This window comes from Tamandua tetradactyla, chromosome 1 (genome assembly GCF_023851605.1).
Source record: "Tamandua tetradactyla isolate mTamTet1 chromosome 1, mTamTet1.pri, whole genome shotgun sequence".
Lineage (NCBI taxonomy): Eukaryota > Metazoa > Chordata > Mammalia > Pilosa > Myrmecophagidae > Tamandua > Tamandua tetradactyla.
The window spans coordinates 6,754,056-6,781,783 of NC_135327.1; the positions used below are offsets into that span (position 1 = coordinate 6,754,056).

At 46.1% G+C, this 27,728-nt stretch overlaps 2 protein-coding genes and 2 long non-coding RNA genes across 12 annotated transcripts; 3 read left to right on the plus strand and 1 right to left on the minus strand.

Moving 5' to 3' along the window:
• Positions 1-798: 798 nt before the first annotated feature.
• Positions 799-24,291, minus strand: DBNDD2 (dysbindin domain containing 2). 8 transcript variants are annotated; one of them, XM_077167945.1, is made up of 4 exons: positions 24,268-24,291; positions 3,096-3,242; positions 2,758-2,895; positions 799-1,470 (listed from the first exon to the last, which is right to left on the minus strand). In XM_077167945.1, exons 2-4 carry the CDS (start codon positions 3,232-3,234, stop codon positions 1,265-1,267), a joined length of 483 nt encoding a protein of 160 aa, XP_077024060.1. In that variant the 5' UTR covers positions 3,235-3,242; positions 24,268-24,291; the 3' UTR covers positions 799-1,264. The 8 variants fall into 8 exon arrangements, with proteins under 8 accessions (XP_077024060.1, XP_077024063.1, XP_077024057.1 ...); XM_077167948.1 differs by lacking the exon at positions 24,268-24,291 and adding an exon at positions 23,833-23,924; XM_077167942.1 differs by lacking the exon at positions 24,268-24,291 and adding an exon at positions 20,089-20,431.
• On the plus strand, positions 5,392-12,070 carry LOC143689886 (uncharacterized). Its single transcript, XR_013178955.1, has 3 exons — positions 5,392-5,536; positions 6,287-6,394; positions 10,034-12,070. It is a non-coding gene; the product is annotated as an uncharacterized LOC143689886 (long non-coding RNA).
• On the plus strand, positions 20,133-23,714 carry TP53TG5 (TP53 target 5). Of its 2 annotated transcripts, none has more exons than XM_077167927.1 (5): positions 20,133-20,420; positions 20,671-20,745; positions 20,940-21,070; positions 22,414-22,952; positions 23,512-23,637. In XM_077167927.1, the coding sequence occupies exons 1-4, from the start codon at positions 20,373-20,375 to the stop codon at positions 22,928-22,930; spliced, it is 771 nt and encodes a 256-aa protein (XP_077024042.1). In that variant the 5' UTR covers positions 20,133-20,372; the 3' UTR covers positions 22,931-22,952; positions 23,512-23,637. The 2 variants fall into 2 exon arrangements, with proteins under 2 accessions (XP_077024042.1, XP_077024039.1); XM_077167924.1 differs by having other exon boundaries at positions 20,134-20,420; positions 23,586-23,714.
• LOC143689877 (uncharacterized) lies at positions 23,880-27,239 on the plus strand. Its single transcript, XR_013178950.1, has 2 exons — positions 23,880-24,014; positions 26,814-27,239. It is a non-coding gene; the product is annotated as an uncharacterized LOC143689877 (long non-coding RNA).
• The last annotated feature ends 489 nt before the right edge of the window (positions 27,240-27,728 follow it).

Genomic DNA, 27,728 nt, shown 5'->3' on the forward strand with positions numbered 1-27,728 from the left:
ATCTCACCTTAAAAATCAGCCCTTCCATGACTATACAGACCGAGTTAAGAAGTCCCTATTCTCTGGTTCCAGAGTAGTTTCTCTCTGTGCTACTGACTGCACCAGGGATTGTGGCATTTACTTGGTTTTCCCTCCATACACGGTAAACTGCTTGAAGGCAGGGCTACAGCCTGTCTTGTTCAAAACTGTTTTCCAAATGCCTAGTGCACAGTGTCTGTGCAACAAGTATTTCTTGAATAAACTGAGTAAACACATGATGAGAATATCTTTGCAACGTAAAAATATGAAGTGGAATGGTTGATGTGCTGGCTTGAAACTCTCATGTAGCCCCCTAAAAAGCCACGTTCTTGATCCTAATCCAATTTTGTAGGAGCAGACCTATTGTTTGGGTGGGATCTTTTTTATTAAGATGTTTCCATGGACATGTGATCCACCCATTTTCAAGGTGGCAGTCTTAATCCACTTACTGGAGCCCTTTAAGAAGGAATCATTTTGGAAAAAGCTCAGAGCCAACACACAGACGTTCGGAGATGCAGAAAGAAAATACCCGTGGGGACAGCTGTTTGAAATCAGAAGTTAAAGAACCAGGAGATGCCATTTACATGCCTTCCCAGCAGACAGGTGTTCTAGACGCCATCAGCCCTTCTTCAGTCAAGGTATCTTTATCTGGATGCCTTAGTTTGGACATTTTTATGACCTTAGAACTGTAAACTTGTAACTTAATAAATCCCCTTTAGAAAAGCCAACCCATTTCTGGCATATTGCATTCCAGCAGCATTAGCAAACTAAAACAGATGGTATATTATTATTGGTTTATTATTTTTATCGTATCCTGTTCCAAAAAGGATGTAAGGATTCAGGATGGCTGGAGGACCATCTCACTGGGAATGCTAAGGAGTTTATGTCCATTTAGAGACAATACATTAAGAGAGTCTATTAGAAGACAGCAGGATAGTTTGGGGGAGAGATGAGTGCTAAGAAAAGCAGTAGCATTTTGTCCTATCTCATCTTCCATCTCTTTGCTTGCAAGCCCTAACTCAGGAGTAAGCAAAAACTGGTAGGAAGGTTATAGCAGGAAAAGGTTAGCAATAAAGTAGGAGAGGATGAGTTTCCAGAGAGGAACTATCCCACCATCCCTCCCTCCTTCTGGTGACTACTAAAAGTAACAAGTCTGGGGTCTCCCCAAGGGCCCCGGCTGAGCCAAGGGTCTCCATGTGCAGAATGGCCAGCTCCACCCAATCAGTCTGTAAATAGGGGCCCACTGTTAGCTGCCAGTCATGGGCTCTGCCTCTCCATCAGCCCCACCCTCCTCCTCATCAGACTGTGCCAAAGGTGTGTCTGCTCCACCGTCACTTGGATTTGGGCTGTGCAGGCTGACAGAAGAGTCAGAAGATGAAGAGGATGTCCGGGACGTGGTCCTGTCCGATGTGAGCACTGGCAGGCTCAGCTCCTCTGGATGGTCATCTATTCCTGCCCGGAAGAGAAGAGCTGATCAGGGCCACAGTCAGGGTTTCAGAGAGCAACCTAGCTCAGAGAACTCTTAGTAACTGTCTGGCCAGCATCCTCATTTTGCACGTGGGGAATATGAGGTCGAGAGAGGGTACGGTTTAAAGTCACTTAGCCAGTCCAACAAAGAGCCAGCTGTGAAGGTGAGAAAATGCAGTGGGGACCTGGGCTTGGGGAGCCCCAATATGGTCTCCTGACTCCCAGCTCCTTCCACTTCCATATACCATGTCGGGACTGAAGTCAGACCAATCAGTCCAAAAGTAAAAGTTCTACCAAATCATTTACTTGCTGCTGAGTAGATTGGGAAAGACTTTCCCTCTCAAGGACTCTGTTCCTCTGTAAAAAAAAAAAAAGGCATACCTACACTTTGGAGTTTTGGAGATGAAATCTAAGAATGCTTATGAAATGTCTGCAATACAGCAGTTCATCAGTAAACAATAGCTGTTTTAGATGAGAGAATATCTATTCTCACAGGTTAAGCATATGGGCTTTGGAATCAGACAGACATGGCCTGAATCGCAGCTTTTCTACTTCCTGAGTCAAAATATCCTTGTTTATAAAATGGGAAAATTTCCAGCTACCCTGATAGGACACTGTTAGGATGGAGCTAATATATGTAAAATACTTTAGCACAGTATTAAGAACCTTATAAGTACCCAATAAATATTACTATTACTATGAAAGCTAGAACTGCTTAAGCTGTCGAGTGTAAAAATTACATTTTTACATTATTTTATCTACATTAATTTTTTTTTTTTTTTTTTTTTTTTTTTTTAAAGAGAGAGGGAGGAAAGGAAGGAAAGACAGAGAAGGAAGGAAGGATGGAAGGAAGGAAGGGAGGAAGAAAGGGAAACATTTTTAAACATTTTCTTGTTTTATTATATTTTGTTTGTTTGTTTGTTTTTTACATGGGCTGGGGCCGGGAATCGAACCGGGGTCCTCCGGCACGGCAGGCAAGCACTCTTGCCCGCTGAGCCACCGCGGCCCGCCCTACATTAATTTTTACAACTGTATAATTGGCAAAGGCTAAAGGGGCTGGCCATTCCTAGAATTTGAGACTGGGAATCTACAACCCAGTTCCTCTTAAGGTCAACTTCCCTTAAAATCAGAACAGGCAGCTGTTTTGCTGGTGGAAACACCCACTTCCAGCACCTACTTGTACATTTCCCCAGCCTTGCAGCCTCACTTCAGAGGCCCCAATATCCAGCTCTGGCTGACTAGTACCCAAGTCCCCAAAGTAGAGGGGCATACCAGACGTCTGGGGGGTCGGGGGAGGATCTTCACAAGGCAGGAACACATCTGCACCATCCTGATCCCCAAGGTCAATAAGTTCCACCTGCTCCAACGTGTCCACGTTCACTTCCATGGACGAGATGCTACCTATGGGGGCTGCAGATCAAGAAGAGAGCAAGTTAGGGGGTCCCAGGCTGGAGACTGGATGATCAAAGACACCCACCAGATCCTGAGATGGCAGTTTAGAGGACCAAAAAAGTAGGAGCAGAGGGGGTCCCTGAGATTCAGGATCTATAGGACTTCCCCTTTACCCATCCCAGTCCCAGTCCTTCCCTCCCCCAGGACTTGGGACTTACGTCTCTGTGACTCAAGATGCAGGTGGGACAGGGGGAAGACAAACTCTGTCTCTGGCTGTAAAATGTCCTCAAAGAATTTCTGCCGCTCCCGAATGCGGAGCTGCTGGCGCTCCAGGGCTGCCCGAGGATTTGGGTCCATGTCAGCTTCTGGAGGACAGAGGAATGAGACAAGTATGCTGTGAAGCTGAGAGAATGCAGTGGGGACCTGGGCTTGGGGATACAGCCAGCATCCAAGCAGTAGGGCCCCTATTTCAGCCTGGACACCTCTTTCCCCTCCCTGAAACCAAGCCCATCCCACAAACTTCAAAATACAGGGCTGGCTGTATCGCCACAAAGGGGATGCCAGTTCCAGTCACAGCAAAAGAGGCTCCTCTGTATTCAGGGAACACAGCCAATGGCCGAGTCTCAATATCATGCCCTTCTGAGAAGAGATGGCCCAGCCCCCATGGGGGAATATACTCTCCCTGCTTAATGTTTCCAGCCTTCCCTGGGAAGGCTGGGGAAGAGGGTAGGATGGAGATTTCCAGGTGGAGGCTGCTGCTCCTCCAGTGTGGCAACTCCAGATCCTGCCCATCCTCTAAAAAATAGAGACTAAAGCCACCCCTTCCCCTCTTAGCTCTCTCTCCACACACATCCTACGGCCACCATGCCCCTCCCATCCCTTCTTCAAGTCACAAAAGCTGACTTCCAGACTTGGCTCTACCCTAGGGAAATCATCTTCCTAACCACAGTCTCCCTCCTGAAATCTCCATAATCATCCCACAGACTTCAAACACAGGACAATGCTTGTGAAAGCGCTGTGTAAACTGTAAAGCTTTGACACATGTGCTACTTAGGGGTCCACTATCTTTTCTCTAAACCCCTGCACCTCCTTACTTATTCCTCTCTGACACATGTCACGGGATCTTATCTCCTCCACTAGTAGATGAACATGTAGGTGAGGTTCGGGGTCCAATTCAGGGCAGGCCTCCTGACCCCCAGTGCTGAGAGCTTTCCAGAATGCCTGAGCTTTGGGCCAGCCCAGGCCCTGCGCTCACTCCCATCCAGGCAGCCTCGCTCCTGGCGTTCTTCTCCAACCCCATGGGGCGGGGGGGGGGGGGGGGGGGGGGGGGGGGGGGGGGGGGGGGGGGGGGGGAGTTCCTCGTTGAGGACCAGCTCGTCATCCTTGGCAGACTTCCTTCCCCATCCCACCTGGGCTCCACCTAGCCGAGACCCTGGCGGGCTCCACGGGCGTCGGGGCTGCGGAGAGGGACCCAAACCCGGGCAGGCCCAACAGGGCTTAGGAGAGCTTGGGAAGTGTAGGGAGACCGCGCGGCCGCAGCGGCCGGGCCGCGGAGGAGGAGGGAGGCGCTGGCGCTGATTCCTGGGAAAAGCTCTTAGAGCTGCCGCCCAGGTCACGCCGCTAAAAATACCCCGGGACGCCGAGGCTGAGCGCTCCCGCCGCGGGGCGGGGGAGGGTGGGAGTGGGGCAGGGGTTGACTGGGTCTAGGGGCTCAGGGACGCCCCCTCTCTTTTCCCTCCCCCTAACCCCAAGGACTCACAAGACTGAAGGGGCTGCCCCCTGGGGGGCCGCGGAGCCAAGTAGTGGAGAAGGGAGTTGTTTACGCGGCTGAAGGTGCTGGGGAGGGGGTGACGAGACCTGGGGGCAGGAGGCTGTCGCGGGCCCGACGGGGAGTCAGGGACATGGAGAGCTCCCTCTCGAGTTCAGCCCCACCCAAACTGGAGTAAGCGAGAAGGAAAGAATTCCCTAAAAAGGGACACGCCGCGTCCGGGGGGGGGGGGGGAAGGGAGGAGAGGCGGGGTCTCGCCACCCCCACCGCGCCCTCTGCCCGCTTCGCCCCCACCCTCCGGCCACTCCTGCGGCACCTGTGCCCGCCGCCGCCCCTACCTGCAGCGCCCGGCGGCCCCGCTGACCCGGTCTACGGGCTTGGGCGAGACGGCGGCGGGGACGTGGGAGTGAGCCGCGCCGGCCGGGGTGGGGCCGTGCCGCCGGGTCTCCCCCGGGACGGACCGGCCCTGGGAGCCAGGAACGAGGAAGAGGCGGGAGGCGGAAGTGGGGGAGGGGCGGCGGCGGGCACGCTCGCTTCTCGCCCGGCGGCCAGAGGGAGCCCCCGCGGGCGCGGCCACCCGCACCTCCCAAGCCGCCAAAAAGTTGCCGGCACGCATCCTGCCTCCCTGGGCAGCCGGACTCCTTCCTCCGCAGCCCGCCTGGCCGCGGGCGCCGTGCGCTCAGCCCCGCGCGCTCCCTACACTTGCCGCACCCCGCCCGCGCCGCCCCGCTGCGGGGACCCGCGCGGGCTCTGCCCACGCACCCTTGACGCGACTCCTCGCAGCCGAGCGCAACCAGTACGCACCCGCACCCTGACTCCCCGGCACCCTCGGCCACACGGGCCACGCTTACGCGCGCACATCTCGAGAAGGCGCACTCCGGGGCGGGGAAGGTGAGGAGCCGTGGGCGGAGGGGTGGGGCCCGGGCCGGGGGCCGCCCAGCAAGGCAGGTGCACCGTGGCGGGGCTCCCTGACGCTGGGACTCAGCCCGCCGCCCCTGCTTCCCGACCCCGGCACTGTACGGAGCCGACGCCCAGGCTTCCAGCGTCTTGGGCGTAGTGGGCATCGGGACGGGTGAGGCCTGGAGGGCTGAGCGCTGCGCCGCACCCCGCGACACCTCTCCACGGTAACACAGGGGCCCGGTAGGTCCCGGACGGCGGGGCTGGAGGGGCGAGGCGAAACTACCCGCCGAGAGGCGAAACGTTTGCCCCCTTCCCAGGGCCTTGGGCTCAGACCCGTGCCAGAGTGTCTAATAACTCCTGGGGCGAGACTTGGTGCCCATTTCTTCCTTTTCCCTTCTACGGGTACCCTTGTGCTCCTAACTCTGGGATTCGCGTGAGGGTGGGGGCGGGGATGGGGTGGTCCATTCGAGATACTTCGGCCTGAGGTCACTCTGTCAGTCTTTCATTCAACAAACATTCGTAAGCAAGCCAAGCTCTTTGAGTCATCTTTGGCACCTCCCTCTCGGCTTACATTAAAATACATCTTCACTAGCTGTCGCTTCTCTTTTCTGAGTATCTTCTCAATCCACTTTCCTCTTCATATCCACAGCCACCGCTCTGTCTTGGGCCCCTGCGGTAGCCTTCCTTATTATATCTGTTTCCTGTTCTCACCCGGGCCCTCTACACGCCTTTTCCACACAGTGGTCAGTCATCACTTCAAAACCCAAGTCGGATGTGTCACCTCCTGCGTAAATCTCTTCACAGTAATAAATCCAGGCGAGGCTTCAGTTCTTCGGTCTCGCTCTATTGGTGAGGATGTTTACATGCTTGCTACCCTCTAATATTTCGCTAGAGACTATAGGAAGCCCATTTCTCAATGCCTCAAATAAAGAAGTTGTTGGTGCGTGTCTTTGCTGCCATTCATCCCAGGTGCGAAAGAGAGAAGCAGGTTCAGGAGACAGGCATAAAAGCCTCACTTCTGATCCCCTCCTTGGATACAAATTGAGTCAATGAAAGAGACCTTGAGAAATAAATGTGGGCAAAATCACTGAATAAAACAGACTGCTGAAACCCACCCCCACTCCCCACCCCATAAAATCCAAGTGGGGATATCTGAGCTAAGTCTTGGGGCAATGAATTCAACAAGCAGGGAAGAGGGGCAACAGCTTGTGGACTAAGATGTAAAAGCTCATGAGGTGCCCAGGCTCCCTGCCAGGGGACCCAACGCTCTGCGCGTACCCAAAGCAGTGCCTCTGCCGTTACAGGACCCAGGTCCCCAAATGCCCTTGAGATAAGCACAGCAGGCAGCTTTCCCACTAATTACAAGCGTGGAAGCTGGTTTGGGGGTGCAGGCATTGCAGTGAGACCCCACCCCAGGCTTGTAGACCTAGCTACCTCCCACCAGCTGGTGAAACACTTCTCTGATCTTTCATTTCTTTGTCTATTAAATAGGAATAATTAATCCCTATCTCTTATGAGATAATTTTTATAAGAGAATGCTTAGCACAGGACTGGGGCACTTTAAAGAAGCTCAGTAAACATTCGTGTTTTGATTGTTCTCTTTCACAAATTTTTGAAATTAAAGGACGTGCACCTTAATTATGAACATTTCTACAGAGCTTATCCAGTGCCAGTCACTATTGTAGGAGTTTTACATCCTATTCTTTTAATCTTTTAACCATCCTGTGAAGTAAGTACTATTACTATTTCCATTTTATAGCTACAGAAACTGAGGTACAGAAAAGTGGAGGAAGCAGTGGTGAGCCAGAATTTGAACCCAGGTGGTCTGCCTCCAGACTGTAAATATTGCTCCCAGCCTGTTCCCCTTTTATGCTGTCTCAGTTTTCATCTTCTAAGAAGTGTTCTAGGCACTCTGATTCTTACTCCTAAGGGATGAAGTAGATACTCAGCCCCATTTCATAGTATAGAGGACAGAAGCCAAGCCAGGAGTGCTTTAAGCAGCCTAAGAAACTAGAACACATGTATAAGACTAAAATGTATAATAAGAGCAAAAAGAATGGGAGGGAGAAAATGGAAATAAACTGTTAAAGGGACCTTACACTATATGAGAAGTGAAATACTATTATGTGAAGATACACTGTGGTTAATTAAAAACATATTATAAGTGCAAAGGCAACTGCTAAATATTTCTTTAAAACAGGTATAAATTACAAGTCAGTAATGAGATAAAATGAGTGATAAAAATATTCGGAGGAATCTCCTAGGCCTTTTATGTTCAACACGTGTCGCTGAATATATCAAGATGGCAAGGCCCTGGCCTCTCTTCCACCTGGGCCCCTGACTGGGATCATTCATACAAACTGGTAATTTTGAGAGAGGAGGTAAAATGTTTTTCTCCAGGCAAAGGCAGGCTTGCTTACTGTTTGCCAAAAAGGGCAGAGCCCGGGTTCCTCAGGCACAACACAAACCCACTTTGTGTATAGCATGCATCTGGGCTCACCGCACCTTAGGGTCAGGGGAAACAAACAACTATGCTGATGCTCACGCTGTTTGTTGTGCCATGAATATTAAACTGTTTTACTCTGATGCAGTACATCTCATTGTCTACTTTTATCAACTGTAGGATAGTAATAGGTTACTCCTTGTCCCAGTGGAATATGAGATTGGGGGTTTTCTCTGGTAAAACATAATCGATGAATTCAAATGAAGGCATAAAGGAACAAAGCACAGGTTATTTAAAACAGAAAATAATTAGCAAGATAGAAAAATTTAATCCAACAATATCAATAACAAGACAGCCATTAAAAGACAGAGACTGGCAGGTTGGGGGAAATAAGCAAGATACAATAATATGCTGTCTATCCAGGGATGAGCCAGGACCCTGCATCAAGGGAGTGAGACAGCCTTCTTGACCAGAAGGGGGAAGAGAGAAATGAGACAGAATAAAGTTTCAGTGGCTGAGAGATTCCAAACAGAGTCGAGAGGTTATCCTGGAAGTTATTCTTATGCATTATATAGATATCCTTTTTTAGTTTATGGTGTATTGGAGTGGCTGGAGGGAAGTACCTGAAAGTGTTGAGCTGCGTTCCAGTAGCTTTGATTCTTGAAGACCACCATATAACTAGCTTTTTATAGTGTGACCATGTGACTGTGAAAACCTTGTGTCTGATGCTCCTTTTATCCAGGGTATGGACAGATGAATTAAAAAAAAAAAAAAAAGGACAAAAATAAATAAATAATGGGGGAGGGGATAAGGGTAAAAAAAAAAATGGGTAGACTGCAATAGTAGAGGTCAATGAGAGGGAGGGATAAGAGATATGGGATGTATGTTTTTTTCCTTTTTATTTCTTTTTCTGGAGTCATGCAAATGTTCTAAAAATGATCATGGTGATGAATAAACAACTATATGATGATATTGTGAACCAGTGACTGTATACTTTGGATGGACTGTATGGTATGTGAAGAGATCTCAGTGAAAATATTTAAAAACAAATATCATCAAAGAAAATGAGCCTGTAAATCATCATTACACCCAGTTAAATTTGCAAAACAAACTACATATTTTTCAGACCAATTAATCTGTCATAGAAATGATGTTATGTTGGAAGATTATTAATACAGCCTGTGTTTACAGATTCTGTGAACATTTTTACAAGTAAATATTTCTTTTCAATAAAAAAAATACGCTGTCTATAAGAAACCTACTTTAAATACAAAGATGTAGATAGATTAAAAGTAAACATATGGAATAAGATACCATATAAACACTAATCAAAGAAAGTTGGAGTGGCAATATTAATATTTTTTTTTAAGTCTAGCAAAAGTAGACTTTAAACAAGGAATATTAGCAGGAATGAAGAGAGGAACAAAATATAATGGTAAAAGGTTTAATTCACCAAGAAGACATAACAGTCCTAAGTGTGTACAAATGTAATACCAGAGCTGTAAAATATAAGACATAAAAACCAAAGGAATGTCAATAATGCAGGATGTTGAAAATATATGGTAATTAATATTTAAAAACTTTATGTGTGAGACTAAAGCAAAAAAGGTTTATTTGGTACAAAATTTATATTTCGACTAGTGCATTTCCTAATATAACTTCTGTGGACAGCTTAGCTGAACACCCTAAGTACATGGAACCTTGAGTAGGGTATGAGATTTTGTAGGTTTGTCCAGAGTGATGCCTTGATAAATCCCAGAAGGATTTGAACAGTGAATAAAAAAGTTTTTGCAAAGCCCCCTTGGGGGAATAGTGAGAAAGAGGGAAAATTCAACTTCTCCAAGTGAGAATTCTTGATATTCTCACAAGTACTGGGGAAAACCAAAGCAATAGGCTGAGCCCCCAATCTTGGGGTTTGTTCATATGAAACTTAACCCCACAACAGATAGGCTAAGCCTACTTAAAATTACGCCTAAGCGTCACCCCCAAGAGAACCTCTTTTGTTGCTCAAATGTGGTCTCTCTCTCTCTCTCTCTCTCTCTCAGCCAACATGACAAGCAAACTCACTGCCTCCCCCTGTCTACGTGGGACATGACTCCCAGGGGTATGGACCTTCCTGGCAACGTGGGACAGAAATCCTAGAATGAGCTGAGATATTCAGCACCAAGGGATTGAGAAAACCTTCTCAACCGAAAAGGGGGAAGAGTGAAATGAAACAAAATAAAGTGTCAATCGGCAGATGATTCGGTCATCTATCCCTTCACATTCATGATCACTTTCTATGTGCAAGGTAAAAAGCAGTGAGGAAAGAAAGGGTTGAGAAAGAAAGGATAGTATTTTGGTGAAAGATCAAAATTCAGGGGCCTAGGAGTCCAGGAAGATGATTCTCCTCCCAGCTCTGAGGCTACTGGTCTCTTTGACCTTGCCTCATATTTCCCCACCTGCACTACAATAAAGAGGTTGGACTAAAATAAATAATAGGGGGAACAAATGTTAAAATAAATTTAGTAGATTGAAGTGCTAGTGATCAATGAAAAGGAGGGCTAAGGGAGATGGTATGTATGATTTTTTTCTGTTTTCTTTATTTCTTTTTCTGAATTGATGCAAATGTTCTAAGAAATGATGATGATGATGAATATACAACTATGTGATGATATTGTGAGTTATTGATTATATATCAAGAATGGAATGACCATATGCTAAGAATGTTTGTGTTTGTATATTGTTATGTTGAATAAAAAAAAAAAGAGGTTGGAATAGATGAAAAAAAAATAAAATAAAGTGTCAATGACTGAGAGATTCCAAACAGAGTGAAGAGGTTATCTTGGAGGTTATTCTTATGCGTTAAATAGATATCACCTTTTAAGTTAAGGTATATTGGAGAGGCTGGAGGGAAGTGCCTGAAAATGTAGAGCTGTGTTCCAGTAGCCTTGTTTCTTGAAGATGATTGTATAATGATATAGCTTACACAACGTGACTGTGTGACTGTGAAAACCTTGTGTCTGATGCTTCTTTTATGTACTTATGGACAGATGAGTAAAACATATGAATTAAAAATAAATAAATAATAGGGGGAACAAATGTTAAAATAAATTGAGTAGATTGAAATGCTAGTGATCAATGAAAGGGAGGGGTAAGGGGTATGGTATGTATGAAATTTTTTCTGTTTTCTTTTTCTTTCTCTGAATTGATGCAAATGTTCTAAGAAATGATCATGCTGAAGAATATACAACTATGTGATAAAAAAGAATGTTCATATTGTATATTGATTGGTTTTATTAATACAAATTTAAAAAAAAAGAAGTAAAAACCAATACACACTACTGGGTAAATACTCAGAAGAATTAAAAGCAGGCACAAGAAGAAACATTTACACATCAGTGTTTGTAGTGGCATTATTCACAATTGCCAAAAGATGGAAATAATCCAAGTGCCCATCGGCCGATGAATGGGTATACACAATGTGGCATACACATGTGATGGAACGTAATTCAGCAGGAGGAAGGAATGAGGTCCTGAAGCATGTGACAACCTTGAAGAGAGTATGTTGAGTGAAATAAGTGAGATGCAAAAATACAAACACTGCATAATCTCACTTATATGAGTTAATTGTAATAAGTAAATTCATAGAGTTGAAATCTAGTATATAGGTTACCAGGAGATAGAATGAGGGTAGAGAATGGGGAGCAGATGGTTAATGGTGCAAAATTTTTAACTAAGTTTAATTTAAATATGTGGAAATGGATAGTGGAGTATACTTAACAGTGCTGAACTGTGTGTAAATGTGGTTGACAGGGGAAGTGCAGAGTCGTATCTGTAACCAGAAGGAAAGGCAGAGGTTTAAACATGGGACTGTATAAAGCAGTAAATCTTGTGGTGGACAATGACTGTGATTAACAGTACAAATATTTAAAATTTCCTCCATGAACTAGAATAAATGTATGAAACTATTACGAGTTAATAGAATTATGTGGGGGAAAATGCACCTATTGCAAACTTTGGATTGTACTTGACAGTAATATCTTCATATTCTTTCATTGACAGTAACACACACCACACCAATGCTAGGGATCAATGATGGGGTAGTGGAGGATGGGGGTATGGGATGTTCTGTTTTTTATTAATGAAAACGTCCACTGATTGTGGTGATGAATGCACAACTGCGTGATGGTACTGTGAACCTCTGACTGCATACTTCAGCTGGACTGTATGGTATGTGACTATAGCGCAATAAAACTGCTAAAAGAAAGAAAGAAAGAAAAATAAGCCTGAAAGGAGAAATAGAAAAATCTATATTATACCTGGAGAATTCAACACTTCTTTCTCAGAAATCAGTATAACAAGTGGGCAGAAAAAAAGTGAGGATACAGCAAACTAACTTGTCCTAATTGACATTTTTCTAACACCCCCCCAACAACAGCAGTATACAGATTCTTCTCAATGACACATGGAATATTCACCAAAATACACCATCTTCTTGGTCATAAAACATACATTAACAAATTTAAAAGAATTAGAATTGCACAAAAAATATGTTTTATGACCTAATAGAACTAAACTAGAAATCATAACAGACAGATACCTGGAAAACACCCCAATACTTGGAAATTAAACACAACATTTCAAAAATAAGCCATGGGTCAAAAAGGAAGTCCAAAGGGAAAATTTTAAAAATTCTGAATTGAATAAAATTGGAACGCAGCAGCTAGCTCCAGACAGCCTGCAAGGTTCAGGACCTTCTGTCCCACCTGTGCAGTCCCCTCCACCCTGCTTCAGGGCTCATCTATGGGACCAACAGCAATTGGCAGAAATGAGGGCATGTCACGTCCAGTATAGGGTTTCTTAAAAAACTGCAGCTTCTGTTTGGGTGTGAGCTCCCTCTTTTGCTTGATCACTGGCTCTGCGGGCAGCAGGTTGCAAAGAGGGCAGAGAGGTCCATGGGGCAAGGCACTGAGGCTTCCAGCCACCAGTGGGTGAGGAACCGAGGCCCACAGCAGCCCCGAGTGAGGGGAAGTGCCCACGCCAGCCCTGGTTGGCCCACAGATGAAGGCAGCCCTGGCCGCCTGCTTGCCTGCAGCCATGTGGGAGACTGAGGCAGAACCGCTCAGCTAAGCCACCCTTGGATATCTAACCCACACAAACTTTGAGATAAGTTTCTTTTTTTAAACTGCTAAATTTGGAAAGAAAATAAATAATAAACTGCTAAATGTGGGGTAATTTGTTACACAGCAATGGATAACATACAGAGATTTTGGTGCAAAGGTCGAGTGCGGCTGGGACAGGAGAGCAGAGTGGCTGTAGGCAGGATAGTGGGCTTTGGGAAGACCCTGTGAAAGCCTACGGTGTCTGGAAGGAGCTTTTAACAGAAGCCTATGGCCACGGGCAGGGGAAGCCATGCAGGAAAGTAAGGTAAGTGTTACCACAAACTGGAGGATTAGAGATCCCTGTTAACGCCGTGGCACAAAATTCAGCAACCCTGTTGCCTACAGTAAAATGGAAAATAGAAAATGTCCCTAATGATTTGACACACTGCATGTATATTTCCAAGGAAGTGTTAACCTGCCTTCTTTTTGCTGCTTATAGTGAAATGTATGTTGAGGGAGAAAGGAAAGCACTGGTTGTCAAACGACAGGTTTACTGCCTCCAGGGATGACTGGCAACGTCTGGAGACATTTTTGGTTGACAAAATTGGGGAGATTGCTCCTGATATCTATTGAGTACAGGTCAGAGATGCTGCTAAACATCCTATAATGACAGGACATACGTCCACCCCCCAGCCCCAAAATAATTATCCAAAATGTCAACAAAGCTGAGGTTGAGAAATCCTGAGCTAATGAAAGGACTGTTCAGCAAGAAAGAGTCAGCTCAATCCAGAAATTCTCAGCCTATCCAAGTGACAAATGATGCTAAAAGTAAGAAATGGCTTCTGAGAAAAGCTCAAATCCAGGGCACTGCCAGTAAAATATGGTTTAAAAATGGATCTGAGGGCGGGTCATGGTGGCTCAGCACTGCGGTGCCAGAGAGACTGGGGTTTGATGCTCAGTGCCTGCCCATGCAAAAACAAACAAACAAACAAAAAAACGTGGATCTGAGAGTAACTGTACAATCTTTTGTTAACATGTTAGAAAGATTTAAGGCAAGCATCAGAGCTTATTTAGTCAGATAAAAGACCTCTAAGGAGATTGTGGATGTACCTCATAGAGCCTCTGAATCATACAAAAGTGAGTCTAGAAAGCTTAAGGGTGTGGTTCCTTAGCCATCTCAGCAGAAGGCAAAAGTAAAGAAGGGCTTATCTCAGAGAAAATTGTGGGTGCAGCTTTTGTCTAATAGAGTTTTGTTTGTTTGTTTAAGTTAACTTCATTTATTTAAGAGCAGTTGTAAATTCACTAACCCACAAATTTTAAAAGTTTATATAACCAGAAACATGACCTGCTTGGCCCTAGGGGGATAAAAGAGAGGACAGAATTAAAAGAGGATTTCTAGTTCTGGACAAGATGAAGTGTATGCATTCTCTTTATTCTTCATGGGGTTCTGAAAGGTAGAAAGAGGGTGGACCTCTTAGGGACTCTGGTACTTAGGGAATGATAGCGCAGTGAGGTCCCTGGTTTTCTTTTCTCCAGGGTGAGAGAGAAACACATAACCTGAAAATGCTGAGGAGGTGTAGACAAAAATTGTCCCCAAATGATGTCTATTCTCTCTTGCCAAAGAGGAAAGGGGCACCATTAGCAAGTCAGAAATCTTTTTGACATTTAACACTCCGCTGCAGCAAAATGCAAGCAGCCATGAGCAAGGGCAAAGCGGAAAGCCTAGACTTCAACTTTTGCCTGGCAGCCACCAGGTACCCCTTCCTTTAACCACCAGCATGGTGTCAGAGGAAGCCATGTGGGAAGCATGGGCTTCCACCCCCATCCGGCAGTAACAAGGCACCCCTTCCCTCCCTACAATGGAAAGGAGGCCAAGTGCAGTGCCAGATTTTCACCCCTGCCCAGTAGTGATGAAGCAACCCTTCCTCTCCCAGCAGAGAGGTGTCAGTGGAGAACACATGGGAAGCCTGGACTCTAACTCCCACCTGACTGTAAAGAGTTAGCACAAATTTAGCCATCCTGCTTGCCCCCTACCCAACCATGTCACTGGCTCAATTTCAGCAGAGCCCTACTAAAAGAGAAGACTGAAATGGGATCCAGATTCTCATATCAAAAATTCCAGGTTACAAATAAAAAATAACTCTCCATACCAAGAACCAGGAAAATTTCAACTTGAACAATCAATAGATGCCAACATTGATCACAGTGATGTTGGAATTATCTGACAAAGATTTTAACACAAGCATTAAAAAAATGCTTCAACAAGCAACTACATTTGTGAACTAAATGAAATAAAAGGAAAATTCGGTGAAGAGATTAAAGATATAAAGAAGAAGCAAATGAAAATCTTAGAGTTGAAAATTAAAGTAACCAAAATTTTTTTCAAACTCACTGGATGGGCTCAATATAAGAATGGAGATAACAGAGGAAAAGAATTGGTGAACTTGAAGACAGAACAATAGAAACTGCCTCATCTTAACAACAAAGAGAAATTAGCCTAAAACAACAACAAAGCAAGCAAACAAAAATAGACTATCAGGAAGCTGCAAGACAATAAAAAGTGATCTAATATTTGTGTCATTGGAGTCCCAAGTGGAAAGAAAAAGAGATGAAACTGAAAAAATATTCAAAGAAATAATGGCTGAAATTTCCCCAAATTTGGAGAAAGACATAAACCTACAGATCCAAGAAGGTGACCCAAAACATGATAAACCCAAGGAAATCCATGATAAGACATATTGTGGTCAAATTCTTGAAACTAAAGCCAAAGAAAAAATTGTGAGAAATTATACCTTACCTATAGGGGAACAACAATTCAAATTACATATATTTTTTTATTAGAATGCACAGTGGCCAGAAGGAAGTGGCACAATATTTTTAAGAACCAAAAGAAAAAACTGTCAATCCAAAATATTATACCCAACAAAAGGATCCTCCAGGATGAAGGTGAAATCAATAGGTTCTCAGATGAAAGAAAAACTTAGAGAATCTGTTGCCAGCAGACCTACCCTAAAAGAATGGCTAAATGAAGTTACTCAAACATAAAATAAATGTTAAAAGAAGGAAGCCTGAAAGTCATCAAGAATGAGGAAAGAACAAGGAAAAGAATAAAAATATAGCTAAATATAAGACTATTTTTCCCCTCCTAAGGTTTCTAAATTATGTTTGATGGTGAAAAGAAAAACTTATAACATGGTTTGATGTGATATACCCAAAGTATAGTGAGGAAATATTTAAAACAATTCCATTATAACAGGGGAGGATAAAGGGACCTAAATAGATGGAAGGTTTCTAATCTTCAATCAAAGTGGCAAAATGTCAATACCAATAGACTGATAATTGGCAAAATGTCAATACCAATAGACTGATAATATATGTTTGTATACTCTAATACCTAGAGTAAACACTAAAAAAACTATGCATTTGAAAGTGGTTAAAAGGGGTTATAGGTTGTATACGTCATGAAAATAATTTTTTTAAATACACACACATAGAACTGAACAACACAAACAGTGAACCTTATTGTAAATGATGGGCCTCAGTTAACACAATTATAAAACTGAGCTTTCATGCATTGTAACAAATGCACCTCACTAATGCAAGATATTAATAATAGGGTGGTGTTTTAGTTTGCTAATGCTACCAGAATGCAATACACCAGAAATAGGATAAAGGGGATTTATAAAGTTACAAGTTTACAGTTCTAAGGCCATAAAAATGTCCAAACTAAGGTATCCAGAAAAAAGACACCTTGACTCAGGAAAGGCTGATGGCGTGGAATGCCTCTGTCAGCTGGAAAGGCACTTGGCTGGTGTCTGCTAGTCCTTTGGATTCTGGCTTCATACAGCTTTCCTTGGGGCATTTTCTTTCCACATCTCCAAACGTCTTTGTCTGTGTCAGCCCTGAAGTTTTTTCCAAAAGTTTAAGTTCCAAAAACTTATAGGACTCCAGTAAGCAGATTAAGACCCACCTTGAATGGGCAGACACATCTCCATGGAAACCACCTAATCAAAAGGTTGCACCCACAATTGGGTGGGCCACATCTCCATGGAAACAACTTACTCAAAGAGATCCCACCCAAACAATAAGTCTGCCCTCACAAGATATTAGATTAGGATAAAGAACATTGCTTTCTGGGGTACATAACAGTTTCAAACAGCACAGCTGATATATGGGAACTCTGTGGTTTATGCATGATTTTTCTGTAAACCTACAACTCCTATAATAATAATTTTAAAAAAACTATACAAAGAGAAACATTTAAAAATACCATAAATTAATCCAGATGGAATTCTAAAAAATGTTCAAGTGGTCCACAGGAAGGTTGGAAAAATGAAACAGAAGACTGGGAAATGGAGGGAACAAGCAAATTTAAGCCTTAACATATTAATAATTACATTAATATAAATGGTCTAAATGTATCAATTAAAAGTTGGAGACTTGCAGAATGGGTTTTAAAAAAAACAAAAATATGCTGTCTACAAGAATTCATTTTAGATATATAATGATATAGGTAAATTTAAGGTAAAAGGATGGAAATTGATATGCCATCTAATCAATTCAAATTAAGCAGAGTTGACTATATTAACATCAGATAAAGTAGACTTTAGAGCAAAATAAATAAGGACAAAAAGGGATATTATATGAAGATGAGAGAGTCAAACCAAGAGGAAGACATAGCAACCCTAAATGTGCATGTATCAAACAACAGATCTTCAAGATCAAATCACTGATGGAACTGAAATGAGAAATAGATAAATCTACAATTATAGTTGGAGACGTCAACATATCTCTCTCAACAACTGCTAGAAATACTAGGCAGAAAATCAGCAAAGACGTGAGAACTTAACAATATCAACAAAAACCATCTATTTAGAGAATACACCTAACAATACCTAGATATACATTATTTTCAAGTACCCATGAAACATTCACCAAGACAGACCATATCCCAGGGACGTTCCAAAAGGTTAAAGTGACCTGACCTCAGTCCCAGAGCTGGCAGTGGGTGGCAGTACTGGGATCCAAACCAGGTCTGTTTGAGTCCAAAGCTTATGCTTTCTACTTGACCATTTTGCCCTTAATTGTAAAGCATGGTCGACTGGCCTGTTAATTTGTTTAGCATCCTTTGGAATGCTTTTTTATTACAGTCCTAGTTTACCTTCTGCACCATATAAAGAACATTTACAAGATTGATAATTTCCATGAGAATGAATACCATGAACTGCAGGACATACATACAGTCCATTCCTAACTAAAAAACCTCAAGCAGGATAGTTAGTTGTAAAACATAAAAGAAAAATGGATAAATATCCTCGTCTAATGATAGAACCACAGATAAAAATTTAAAATAACAGCCAGCAAACAACAAAACATTAGCCTTTGTCCTTCTTGAGGTATGGGCATGATGAAAAAGTCATCAGGGATATTAATGAGGGAATTAAAGGGCATCAGGAATGCTGCACTACTGAAGGAAATTACATCTTATCATTTCAAGATTCCATATCACTTGGAGTTTAAAGTCTAATCTGGTAATTTTTACTCTAAATTTTATTCAGTCATTTTTATTCATGATAAATGGTAAATATAAAAATAAAAGGCATTATAGTATAAAAAAAAATAAACCGAAGGAATTGAAAAGAATCAAAACCATACATAGTGTATTCCCTGACCACAATGGAATCAAACTAGAAACCTGTACACTAACATTTTTAGCAACTTTATTCATAATTGCCAAAACTGGAAACCAATCTAGATGTCCCTAGAATGATGATTAAATAAACAAACAGTAGAATATTTACATAATGAAATACTACTTACAATGAAAAAACCAAATCTCAAATGCATTTGTTAAGCGAAAGAAAACCAGAGTCAAACGCCCTTGTACTGTAGGAGTACATTCTCAAAAACGCAAAGCCAAAGGGAGAGAAAATCCACGAGCTGTTACCAGGGGCTGGGGGGGAGGGGCGGCGAGGAGGGGCTGACGAGAAAGAAGTGCGAGGGGACTTGGGTTATGATATCTGTTCTATATTTTGATTGTGATGGTTACACAGTAGTATGTGTTGGCAAGCATGTAAAATTATACACCAAAAGGGTGAATTTTTGTATAAAAATATACCTCAGTAAACCTGACTTTAAAACAAATTAAAATATAATATGAACGCTGGGTTTTCCTCTGTGTAAGTGGAGGACCTAACGAGATGGAATATGGAAACTTGCTCTGTGAGCCTCTGCTGGTGTACTAACTACGGTCGTGGAGATTCCCTAGGTCATGGGGGATGAACTGCTTGGGGGGGGTGCAGCTTCCGTGAACAGTGACAAGTACCGACTAGAACGAGTGGCAGTACCAGCCAGGCAGGCACTCAGCTCAGAACGCAGCCCCCCTGCCTTAGTTGACTGAGTCCTTCTAGAGATCCCCAGAACCTTCAGGACAAACCCCAAGCTTCTCAGCTGGCTTCCCAGCCCTTGGTGACCTAAATCACTTCTCCAGCTTCAACTCCTGCCACAATTGGCTCCTACTTTCTGCTCCAGCAACATACGACTATCCATAATTCCCTCCCACAACCATATTCTTTGATCCTCTCTTTTGGGAATGCCCTGCCCCCTCACGCCCCTTTGCCTGCCCTCATTCTTCCTCATCATCTCCAGGAAGACCTCCTTTACCTCCTTAGCCTGGGTTGAGGGCTCCTTCTCTGTGCTCCATGGTCCCTAGAATTATCCTTATCATAGATGATGCTATTCATTTCATCTTTCAACAAATATGTGCTGGTTGCCAGTTACGTGCCAGATTCTTTTATTCCAGCACTTAGGACAGCGGCCCCTCATAGGAACCAGGCAGTCAACAAGTGACATGAATGAACAGAGAAACATAGCTTGGGGACCCCTGAATTTTGGAATATCAGGCCTGGGCTAGGTTTCCAGCTCTACCATTATCCAGCTGTGTGGCCTTGGATAAATTATTTAACTGCTTTGAGGCTTGGCTTACTCATTTTAAAAAGAGGGGACAATTTTCTTACCTCATAGAGAGATTATGACAATGTGTGCCACTGCTTGGCCCCTACAAGGTTTCTCCACCAGTGGGAGTTTCCTCCTCACCCATCACCCTGCCACACATCTTCCTTGGAGACCCAGCCCTGCTGCTGTCACACATTTCAGTGATGTCACAGCTCCCCTCTCTGGGAGCTTTGGCACAACCATCCTGATGCCCAGCCTGAGTGCTGGCTGAACTGAGACAGGGAGGGCGCAGATAGTGCCTGGAACCAGTCTTGCTCCATCTGCCACTGAGGCCTCACAATCCAGCATGAGTCCATCAGCAAAGAAGAGGCCCAAGAGTCGAGTGGTTTCCAAGGTTAGACTTCGGACTGGACCCTAGGGTCAAACCACACCAAAGTCAGGGGCCTTTCAGCCTGGGGATGGGGGAAGGGAGTGGTGAAGGGTGAAGGGGGGACCCAGAAAGTTAGAATGATCTCCCCATTTCTGCCCGAGGTGCCAAGAACTCCCCTATCTAGAGTTGGTCAAAACATGCTCAGTCAAATGGAGAGGCACATGGAGGTGTTCAGGGGGCTTCCTCCTGCATTAGCGCTCTCTCTGTCCCACAGATGCAATATGAGGAACCACAGGACATAGTACATCACTCCATCAACAAAGCAATTGAGCGGAACCGACTTAAATTGGTGAGATGCGCCATGTGGGTCCAAATTAGGGGAGCCTGAGCACGCACACAGTGCTGATCCTGGTCACCAGGTTGAGTGAGCTAGAAGGAGTCACCAGGCCCAGGCCTGAGCTGAGCAGAGTCAGAGGCACGGTGGGGAGTGGGAGGCTATCCCAGGAGAGCCAAACCTTTTCTCAGGTGTCTCCACCCCGGCAGGTGTTAAAAAACTTGTCACTCTTGAAGTTATTCAAGAGCTCGAACCCCCGGATCCAAGAACTGCATAGCCTGGCCAGAAAGTGTTGGAATTCACTGCTCAGATTTCCAAAGATCCTCCACATCTCCTCTAGGTGAGCTCAGTCCAATGGGCCCCTACCACGGACCCAATGATGACCACGATATCTTCTTTACTGGGACAGGCACTGTGCTAAAGGATTGAGAAAACAGGTCTAATTTTCTAGAGGCTTTGTGAGGAACATAGTTACTGACCCCATTTTATCAACGAGGAGGCTGAGGCTCAAAGAAGTAAAATGAACTTGTCTTAGCAAACCAACTAGTCAATGGCAGAGCTAGGATTCGAAGCCATTGCTGTATGACACCATGGTCATAATCATCCCACAACCTGGGGCACTGAGCAAGAGGGGTCTCTCCAGCTCCCCCACTCACAGCCACACAACCTGCAGACTGGCTCCCAAGGTCTGAGTACTAGTTGACCTTGTGAGGCTCAGTTCCTCATAAGTCATATCAGAACAATGAGAAAGCTAACCTTTATTAGGCACCTCGTAGGTGTCAAGTACTGTGCTAAGCAATTGACAACTATTTCCTGTTTCATTTATTCCCCCACAGCAATCCTATTAGGTAGACAGAGTTATCCCAAATTTATAGGTAAGGAAATTAAGGTTCTGAGGTTGTATTTTCTGCCCCAGATCAGACAGATGTAAGCAGAATGTGAACCCCACTTTGTCTCCAAAGCCTTTGAGCTAAGAGCCACTCTGCCGCTGCACTGCCTCCCACTTTGCAGAACTGCTATGAGGACACTGGGTCTGACATATAGGGGGCACCCGAGCAATGTTGGCATTTTCATCATCAGTATCATCTCTGAGTCTCAGGCCTCACCTCACTCAGTACACACTCGGCTAGGCCAGTGCTGTCACTGGGCGCTCTGCAGGGGAACCAATGTCTTGCAGACACCCTTTGGAAAGTCTCCTCCTTGCACTGAATATTTCTGGTTAACTCTATCTCGTGGGCTTCAGACTCAGGCCATTAGGAAACACTGAGCGGGAAGAATCAGGGTCATCTGTCCCACGCTTTTCCAATTTTTAAAAAACAGCCAAACCTCTTCAAATACCTGTCCCCAAACTTCAATTGTGTTGTTGAGGGAGGGAGGTACCCTGCTGTCATTCTCCTTCCCCTGGGGGTGGAGGTGGGGATTTGAGGCACCTCCTCAGAACCCCTAAGCTTTCTCAGAACACATTTTTGAAACAAAACAAACCACTGGAGTAATTCACCCTCTCAAACTGACCTTTAGAGAGCCAGCACCCTGACCTAGTGGCACACAGGTCACTGAGTAGTGGAGAATTTTCTTTTCAGCACTCTCTAGCATTCTTAACAGGCTCCTCTGAGCAACTGTCTCAGAGTTAGAGGACAAGGACTTTAGTTCTGTTCTGCTGACTGCCTTTCCTCTCCCTGCTAGGGATGATGTCTGCAATAAAGGAAAACAAAATGAAAAGCTCCAGGAGGCTGAGTGTCCCAAGGAGAAACTCGAGTCCAATAAGTTAGAGCTCACAGGGGAACCTAAGGAGGTGAAGCCCAAGAACTTGAAGCTCGAGGAGTCGGGGGTAGGGGACAAGGCACAGACGTTGCCCAAAGAGGTGCCACTACAAGAAGAGCAGGTGGAACCTGAGGTCCCAAGGACATCAACGAATCATAGCCTGACCAATTACTCTGACGCCTCAGGGAGCCAACTACCCACTGGGGAGCCCCGGATCATCCTCCTGAAGACCCAACATCACAGAACCCCCATGGGGAACATGATGCAGCTAGATGCGCCTGTCTACTGGATCTGGTTTGAGGGTCTGCCCACACGAGTCCATCTTCCAGGGCCCCGGGTGATGTGCAGAGCCTCTGCCCTGCGCTGGGTCAAGCGCTGTTGCACCCGGTTCTGCTCTGCCTCACTGGAGCTGCCTATGTGCCATCCATACAGGGTGTGACTACAGCTGCTCTCAATCCAGGGTGAGATGCTGGCCCCAAGCTGGGCCTTAGAGTCTGGGGGCTCAGGATCCCTGAGTCTTGGGGCAATGGCTGGCAGTGCTGGGAAGCCCCATCTTCAAGCCCAGAAAGGGAAGCTCAGAAAGGAGGAAGTCACTGACCAAGGCCATGCAGCAGGGCAGTGGCTGGGCTGGGGTCTCTCAGATCCAACCTAGAGCTACGGGAAAGGCTACGAGTGTGGCCAAAAGTGGGTCATCCCATTGCTTGGAAGCTTCAGGAGGAGCCCCAACTGCAAAGACTCATAGACTCAAAGTAGGAGGTTCAGCAATTCCCAAATTGGGGGGTGGGGGGATGAGAGTGGTCAGTAAGGAGTCCCATTCCCTCTTAGACCAAATCCACCCTCCATTTGTGTTGTATTTATTCATGCTTTTCAAATAGCATTTCTCTAAACAAAAGTGCCTTAGCAAACCAAACAAAAGAGGAAGAAAATACTCAAACTGCCTTATGGGAGAAGTGAGATCCAAAAAAAGAAGGGGTGGTGGGCTTGGGCGGACCTGCTGTAAGGGAGGCTTCCCTTCGGCAGGTGCTCCTCCTCTGCCCTCGCTAGCGCCCCCTGGGGGCGGCCGTGGCGCCTAACACCGAGGTCTCTGCTCGCAGGTGGTGTGACCCTAGACCCGGGCAAGAGGTGCGAGTAGAGGGCAAAGATCATCGCGCAAACAGTTGAAAGGGAGGGATGGGCGGGAAAACTCCAGAGTTCAAATTAAATCTCCCATACGGCACTGAAGAATACCATCGTGGCTCTGCCTGTTTGTCCGGGGCTGGGACACAGGGGAAAAGGAGGTCCGCACCCCCAGGTCCTGAGGGTCAGCCTAGAATTCCGAAAGAAGAAGCCCCTGAACTGTACCTGCTCCCCGACCTCCCGAGCTGGTACCCCGAGCGGCTCACGCTCCCCTATGACGTCAGAGAAGGGGAAGGTTTGTCGTGTGCCTCCTGGGTGTCAGGCGCCTCACAAGTCCCTGTGAGCCAAGGGAACAAGGAAAATGCTACGCAGAGATGGAAGTGATTTGCCCAGGGCCACACAATTAGGTAGTAGCGGGGCCTGAAAAAGGGGGGAAGGTGCAATAAGAGCTTGCCCAGAAGTCGCCTGGCCGAGCGGCCGAGTGGCCGAGCATCCCACCGTCACGCCTATCGATTGCTCCCCGATTACGGCGGCTTCAGGTGCTAATTAACGGGGGTCAGCTGGGCCTCCAAATGGGCCCCGCCTGGGTCCCAGATCACCGTCAGCACCTTGTCAGGCGGGGAGTGGGTCTTGCGCCCCTGCTGCCCCAGTGTAACTCACCCTCCAAGCCCTGCTCGACCCCTCCTGCCCTCCAGGGCCGCGGGGTGGGGTGGAGGGCGTCATTCCTTCGGAGACCCGGGTCTTCCTCTGTGGACAGCAGCCATAGGCCCTGCACACGCGGTGGGGAAGAAAGAGGCCGAGGAGCCCCGGGTTTCTCCCGAGGCAGACTATAATTCCCCACACTCCTCCTCGAGGCAGGCAGCGCCGGGTGGGCGCATCTGGAGAGCAGCGGAGCCCCTGCCGGACGCGGAGCTCTCCAGGTGGGAGTCACAGCAGTGACGACGAGAGAACAACAGATTGGGAGGGAGGGGAATGCAGGGACAGGCTCCCCCTTAACCCGCCCGCTCGCACAGCTCCTCCCCACTGGTGCTCAGCACCCTGGCTGAGCATTCGCCCGGAGGGTACCAGCAGAAAACGAAAAGCACGGGGGCATGGGGCCACGCAGAGCAGTCGGACCGAACAGCTTGCGGAGACTGCTCTGCGCGGTACAGCAGCCGCTGGGTCTCCAAGGCAACTGGGGCCCCCCACCGCCCCCTCCTTTGAGGACCCGAGTTCTTGGGAGTCATGTCCGCGCCGCGCTCTCTTTCGGTGTGCGCCTCCCCCCGCCCCACCTCGCCCCAGGAACCTCCACTTCAAGCTGTCTCCCGCTCAGCTTGCACTCCAGCCCATTTCCCGGGCAGACGCCATTTCTGCCCCCCTCCTGGGCATCACTGTTCTCATCAGCCTTCGTAAATAACCTCTACGCGATCTTCCTTTCCGGGCATTTTCTACTCCATCTGCCTCCGCGTGAGCTTCTGTTCTGCGCGAACTATCAGAGCAGCGCGCCCCCAGTCAAAAAGCCAAACTCTTTCTGGTGGCTCTCCCACACACTACTCTCCCACAGTAGTCCTCGTGGGAAACCTCCCAGGGAGCGGCGAGTAGGGGCCGGAGAGGCGTGGGCCTGAGCTGAGATTGGCACCTCTCGGCTTTGCCCCATGTTTCCGGGCTATCTAGGGGCCACTCTGCCTGTGCCCTGAGGCTGAGATACAATGTGATCAGGGTGCAGCCTGGCCAGTGAGGGCTATGGGCAGCCGGCAGCCTATGGGTGAGCAACCTCCAGCAGTGCACTCCTCCTAGCCTTACCCCACATGCTCTGGCTCTTGTGACTCAGGAGACCTGGGCCCACACAAACCCACAATTGGGGTCTCTTCACCACACTACCCTCCACTTTTTTAACCTCTTCAATCAGAGGCTCCTCCTCTGGGGTCACTAAGAACCTCGCTTGGGGAGAAGGCTGCAGCAGATCTAACAGCTCAGAGGAGACTGTCCCAAGGAAGGATCCCCTAACAGTTAACTGGAGGGGGAGGGATGCGGGGGGTGGGGGGGCATTGATTAAAGTTTTGGGATTTGAGCTTAGAGTTGAATGCATGATACACGCTCTCTGAGCCTACGTCCATTTTCTGTTTATAAAATGGGGATAATATACTACAGAGCTGTGAGCAAACAGGCTTGATGTAGGCGAAGCATTTGTATGGTACTGAATAAATGTTTGGCCTTTTGCATGCCTCCTCCCTGGGTCTGTGCCATAATAAAGTCCCAAGGCCAGGGCTGCTCCCTAATGAGTAGCCACCCACCTTTAGGGACTAGCTACTTGCTAACAAGCCAGGATTATGTTCACATTCACGACCTTTTGCTTAAATGCATCTGGATTCCCGAGACTGTCCCCCTCAAACTTGGCTGGAACATGAAGAGTATGAGGCTTCTGAGCCAGACAGGCCCAGTTTATCAGCTGTGGGATGTTGGGGAAAGTTTACGCTCCAATTTTCAATTTCTCTGTCTGCAAAATGAGGAAAATAAGGGTGTCTATCTCACTGGATTAATGAGTATATATATTATATATATATATATGTTACTTTGTGGTGCATGGCACATAGAAGCTCAACACCTGATATTAGATCACAGGCGAGCATATTTCCCCATTTAACAGTTGAAAACACTGAGGCTTAGAGGACAGGTCTCCTCTTCCATAAAAGGGGGGTGGCATAATAGCTGTAACTGCTTAGATTTATAAAACACTTCCTGTGCGCCAGGCACAATGCTAAAGCATCTCAGTAAATCCTCATAATGACGCAGGGAAATAAGTACTGTCATTACTCTCAGTTTATAAATGAGGAAACTGAGGTCCCAGGAGGTTAAGTAACTTACCCGATGTCTCACAGCCTGGACTCAACCCCCTCTCCAAGCCTTCCAGCACTGGACCTTTATAATTCTCACTAACCTGTCTAGGCATGGCAGGACAGGGATTAAAAATCAGTTCTGCTTAGTGGGTACAGTTTCTGTTTGAAGCGATAAGAAACTGGGGTAATGGATTTTGGTGATGGTAGCCCAAACTCTGAATATAATTAATACCACTAAATTGTACACTTGAAGGTGGTTAATGTGGGAAATTTTGAGTTGTATATATCTTTCTACAATAAGAAGTTAAAAAGAAACTAAAAATACTCAAGTCCTCTTACCTCCCACCTGGCTCAGTACTGTTTTCACCACTCTCTATTATTTTCCTACAGAAAACCCCAAGCAAGACAGGGGCTGTAACTCCCTCTCCACAGAGGGCCTCTTCTGTGCCTTGATTTTACCCCTCAGCCCTCTGTCGCAGATCCCCAGATGCCTACCCCTGAAGCACGGCAGCCTGGGCTATAGACGTGGGAGATGTTCCACACTTGTGCACTGATAGCCCTCAGGGGTTGCCAGAAGGAAGATCTACGGATCACTGAAGAAGGAGTCCAGGAAACCCCACTTCCAGAACTGTGTACCTCCCAAGACTCAGGGGAGCTTTCCACTTCACCCCCTGGTGTCTGCTGGATGCCATACTTGCCTCATTTGGCTCTGACCAGAACTGGGCTGCCTAGGACGGGAGTAAGAAGCACCATCTGAGCCAGGCATCCTCCTCCTTTCCTGTTCTCCTTCAGGATTATAAACTATTTTAAGCTACACACTGGTCTCCACTCCTTTAACTAAATGGCCCCAGTTCAGAAGGTGGGAGGGATGAGGGGACATCCAAATTTTAGACCCCTGGGAAAGCCAGCTCAGTAGCAGGCTGGAAGTAGCTTTCTGATCTAGGCACCATCCTCTACCCTTTGGAAATAAAGACATTTCCTACACTCTCACCTTTACTTGGAAACCTGTGACCATATTTAATGTCCTGAAGATCAGCTTTTCTTAGGCCAGTAATGCTCATAAAGTGCTATATATCCTCAGTATATAAAACAATACCAGAGGGTAAAGGGATGTTATAAAAGATTGTTTAACCAATCAGACCTTATACATTCCCCGTCTTCTTCATAATAATGAACTTATTAATGTAATGACGAAAGCCCATATCCCAGCTCTGCCGCATTCTAAGGTAATGTTTCCTCATCTGTAAAATATGGATATTTTCTACTTCAAAAGGCTGTTGTGAGGATTAAATGAGAAAGGAGACA